The 3,624-nt window shown below is 37.4% G+C and overlaps 1 protein-coding gene across 3 annotated transcripts in view; it reads left to right on the top strand.

Moving 5' to 3' along the window:
- The first annotated feature begins 17 nt into the window (after nt 1–17).
- LOC128882444 (cholecystokinin receptor type A-like) overlaps nt 18–3,624 on the top strand; it is an 8,744-nt gene continuing 5,137 nt past the window's right edge. For 2 of the 3 annotated variants that reach the window (XR_008458421.1, XM_054134041.1), the window contains exons 1-3: nt 18–717; nt 1,706–1,820; nt 2,608–2,805. Coding sequence is in view for 2 of the 3 variants with exons in the window: in XM_054134041.1 (XP_053990016.1) it covers nt 433–717; nt 1,706–1,820; nt 2,608–2,805 (598 nt within the window). In the remaining variant the exon portion in view is untranslated. The remainder of the gene's footprint in view (nt 718–1,705; nt 1,821–2,607; nt 2,806–3,624) is intronic. The other variant, XM_054134042.1, reaches the window with a different exon arrangement.

A 3,624-nucleotide genomic window follows, 5' to 3' on the forward strand; every position in this document is an offset into this window, starting at 1 on the left:
AGAGAGAGAGAAAGAGAATATATAGATATAGTATAGATATATATGTATCATGTGTATCATGTGCAGGTCTGATTATGTCGAAATGGCTGACCACCTCCACAGTACATATAATAAAAGCAAATGTAATAGATGTACCAAGTAGTTGAAGTAATACCTACCTAGCTATCTACCGTGGGAGATAGCATTGAAATAATTGAGAAATTAAAGAATATAAATTCACCTTCTTATTTTTCAGAGTCTTATGGAAAATTACAATTCCGGATCCTAACGCGCGGAGTGTCATGATAATGAATTTACAACGTGAACCGTTCAAGAAATGTTCAAACTAATCGTGCGGTACCTACCTACCTGCCAACTTTGTTTTATTCGAACCAGTGTAAAAGATGAAACGCGGAGTGTAACGTAAGCGGACACGATCCAGAATGTTACAATATGCCCAATAATGCAGCGGTACCATTCGACTATTTCGATAACGTTAATATAGATCGATCGTTTGTCAGCGGTGCATCGGCACTTTCAACAATGACTTCTATCGTTGTGAACGTCACTTCACCTACTCTCGCGAAGCCTGGTCAAGACAATCTTCTTGAAAATTTAATCATACCTTTATACGGGACGATATTTTTACTTTCCGTGATTGGCAATTCCTTGGTGCTGATTACGTTGGCACGTAACAAGAGGATGCGGACTGTCACCAACGTTTACCTGTTGAATCTGGTACGTAAACTAGTTTGTTGGCTTCTTTACAAATCTTCCTTGCGTATCTTTTTCTTCTTCTTCTTCTATCGCTGTACAGGGGGGGAACCAAGTTTCAACAAGTAAAGTTCAGATTCGCATGCACATTCGGTTCGAAACATTGTACGATATTAATTTTTTGTTTATACATATCTTTGTTGGTTCATAAGAAAATGAAAACTGTCTACACTTGAAATATTAATATTTCGCAAGTTAATATTAGTCATGGTTGAATAATATCTTCGCTATATACGTTTCCGCAGCTGTTCGTAATGTCGTTCATTATCATCATTTGTCATTTCTACGTTATCACGTTTACTTCTGGTTCATCTAAGAAAAATATTTATCATGTTCGCGAATGTCCGTTCTCGCGTAAATTAAAGGCTTCTCGTATAACGTTTCGATGCATTTCGGTGCATTTCGATGCGGTCGAGTTCGAGTTGAAAAGTTAATAGAATATTTATCTATCTCGAAAACGGCTTCTTTTATCTTGATAAAATATAACCTATTCCCTCGTTAATTTCCTCATTAGAAAGAGGGAATTTCCGCTTCTGGGACTACGCGTTTACCATTAACCTGGTATGACATTCTGTATCGAAAATGTCACACAAGTTTATCCTTTATAATAATTAAATATTTGCCAAAGTATTGTATAATTAAATTAAACCCGATATACGTGACAAGTTTATTTTCAACGGTTTCAATAACGGTTTTATTGTTAAATCGTAATGGTTCCGCGTAAAGTGTAAGCGATAAGCGGTAAATACTGGTTTCCGGTATAGGCATATACACATAACAATCGTACGTATGGCAGTGGTAGGGTTCATCCACAAACTGTAATAATGTATTTGTGAAACTCGCAATCGGTATCGTTGCTCTGTAACGGTGACTGTCGACAGTATTATTATATGTAAACTACTTTGACCTATGTAGAAATGGTAAAATACAGATTTATCCTGTTAACTTTCAGGCAGTTTCGGATTTGCTGCTCGGTGTCTTTTGTATACCTTTCACACTTCTCGGCCAGATACTGAAGAACTTTGTCTTTGGTATTACGTTGTGCAAACTTATACCGTACTTTCAAGGTATGTGTATAGCATGATTAGAAAATAATTGTTTAATTATTTACATTGCATTATTATACATTTCATCACAAATACTAGATTCGAAGGATTTATAAAACACTTTGTCGATCGCAACCATTTCTATTTGAAACACCATCAGCGTGCTAGCGTATGGCGCATGGCGCACCACGGACATGTGGAGCATGCATTGTGAAAAATTATTTGAGACAAAGTTACGGCGAAACATTGGTTTGCTACACGAAATCCAATAGCTTGGCTATCACGTTTCTGTCTCGATTTTTCTTGCGAGGTTATCTACAAGATAAAGTGCAGTTGTACTCATTTATCTACGTGGATAGCTGGGAAGAATTAGAGTAAATTGTTGAAACGTAAATAGTGCCTATCTTTAAAAAGCTTGTACAATAACTATGCAAAAGTGTTTTGTACGAGGCAGAAATGTAGCTTTTATACAAGTTTTAACACTCGAAGTGCTACCTAATTTTCAATCCATCAAAATGACGAGTAATTTTGATTTGCCGGTCACGATTGATATTTCACTTGGATATAAGTTTATTCAATTAATAATTTGCTCACATCTCCAATAAAGATTATAATAAAGATGGTCCAGGAGATTAGCGTTGCTTTCCTACCTATTCTACGGGTAGGCATCGATGAGTAATCAGATGTATGGATCAAGGAATAACATTAAACTGGTTTCAAGTTGTAATTTCTAACACGGTTAATATTTAACATCAAGATTTCGATTGTTTGTCTGTTTCGTTGGTAATTCGGTGTTGAACTTTTCCAGCTGTGTCCGTTTCCGTGGCCGTTTGGACTCTTGTCGCTATTTCTCTGGAACGTTACTTTGCCATCTGCAGACCGCTAAAGTCCAGACGATGGCAAACTCAATTTCATGCTTACAAAATGATCGCCGTGGTCTGGAGTGCGAGTTTAACATGGAACGCGCCAATTCTCGTGGTTTCACGACTTCAAAGTATACGCGGCGGTACGATTACCTACTCTGTATTTATATTATATGTATAATATGTAATATTAATATAGCTAGAATATAATGGAAGGAGTATTTCTTGAATTACTTTAAAGTTGTTTGTTTTTTTTTTGTTTTTTTTTTTGTTATTGTATTTGATGCGTAAAGTAAGCCTGCTACGGATGGAAAGCTTGATGGGTATGGCGTGGTGTGGTGTGGTGGGTATTTTTCGCGGGACACCAGAGTGTTCCTCTGCCGTCATGTTCAACAAGTGTTTCTCTGGTGAGATGTTCATCCATTTGGAAACAGAAAAATCCTTCGAAGCAATCCACTTTCTGGTTTACCTCGCCTCGAACCAATCACTGGTCATACTTGTAGACACGATGCGAACGTAAACTTTTTACCACACTTGTACTACATACTTGGACCATTGCAATACCTATCAAGTTCCGTCGAATGTAATCTCGATTCCAAGTCGATGAAACGAGTGAAAATCCTGATTGAAAACTCACTAGCTTTCACGGAATCTTAAAGTTTAGTTAACCTGCATTCGCGTTTAAGAATATTTAATTCGATGCAATTCGGACAAGAACTGATCGATATTCGTGTCGGCGCGAGCGGTCCAATAGAGAAAGAGAGAAACGGATTACCATCGGCAATCTGAGAGTTGATGGAGCGATAAAAGAGGAGAGAACAAGCCGGGTATAGGAAGGAAAAGCTTTCGATGAATATTTTACAGGCGCTCGAGGGTCGACGGATTGCTTTACGAGTCGGAGGTAGATGTTGATGTAAATCAAATCAAATCAAATCAAATCAAATCAAATCAAATCAAATCAA

This window comes from Hylaeus volcanicus, unplaced genomic scaffold (assembly GCF_026283585.1).
Source record: "Hylaeus volcanicus isolate JK05 unplaced genomic scaffold, UHH_iyHylVolc1.0_haploid 11799, whole genome shotgun sequence".
Taxonomy (NCBI): Eukaryota; Metazoa; Arthropoda; class Insecta; order Hymenoptera; family Colletidae; genus Hylaeus; species Hylaeus volcanicus.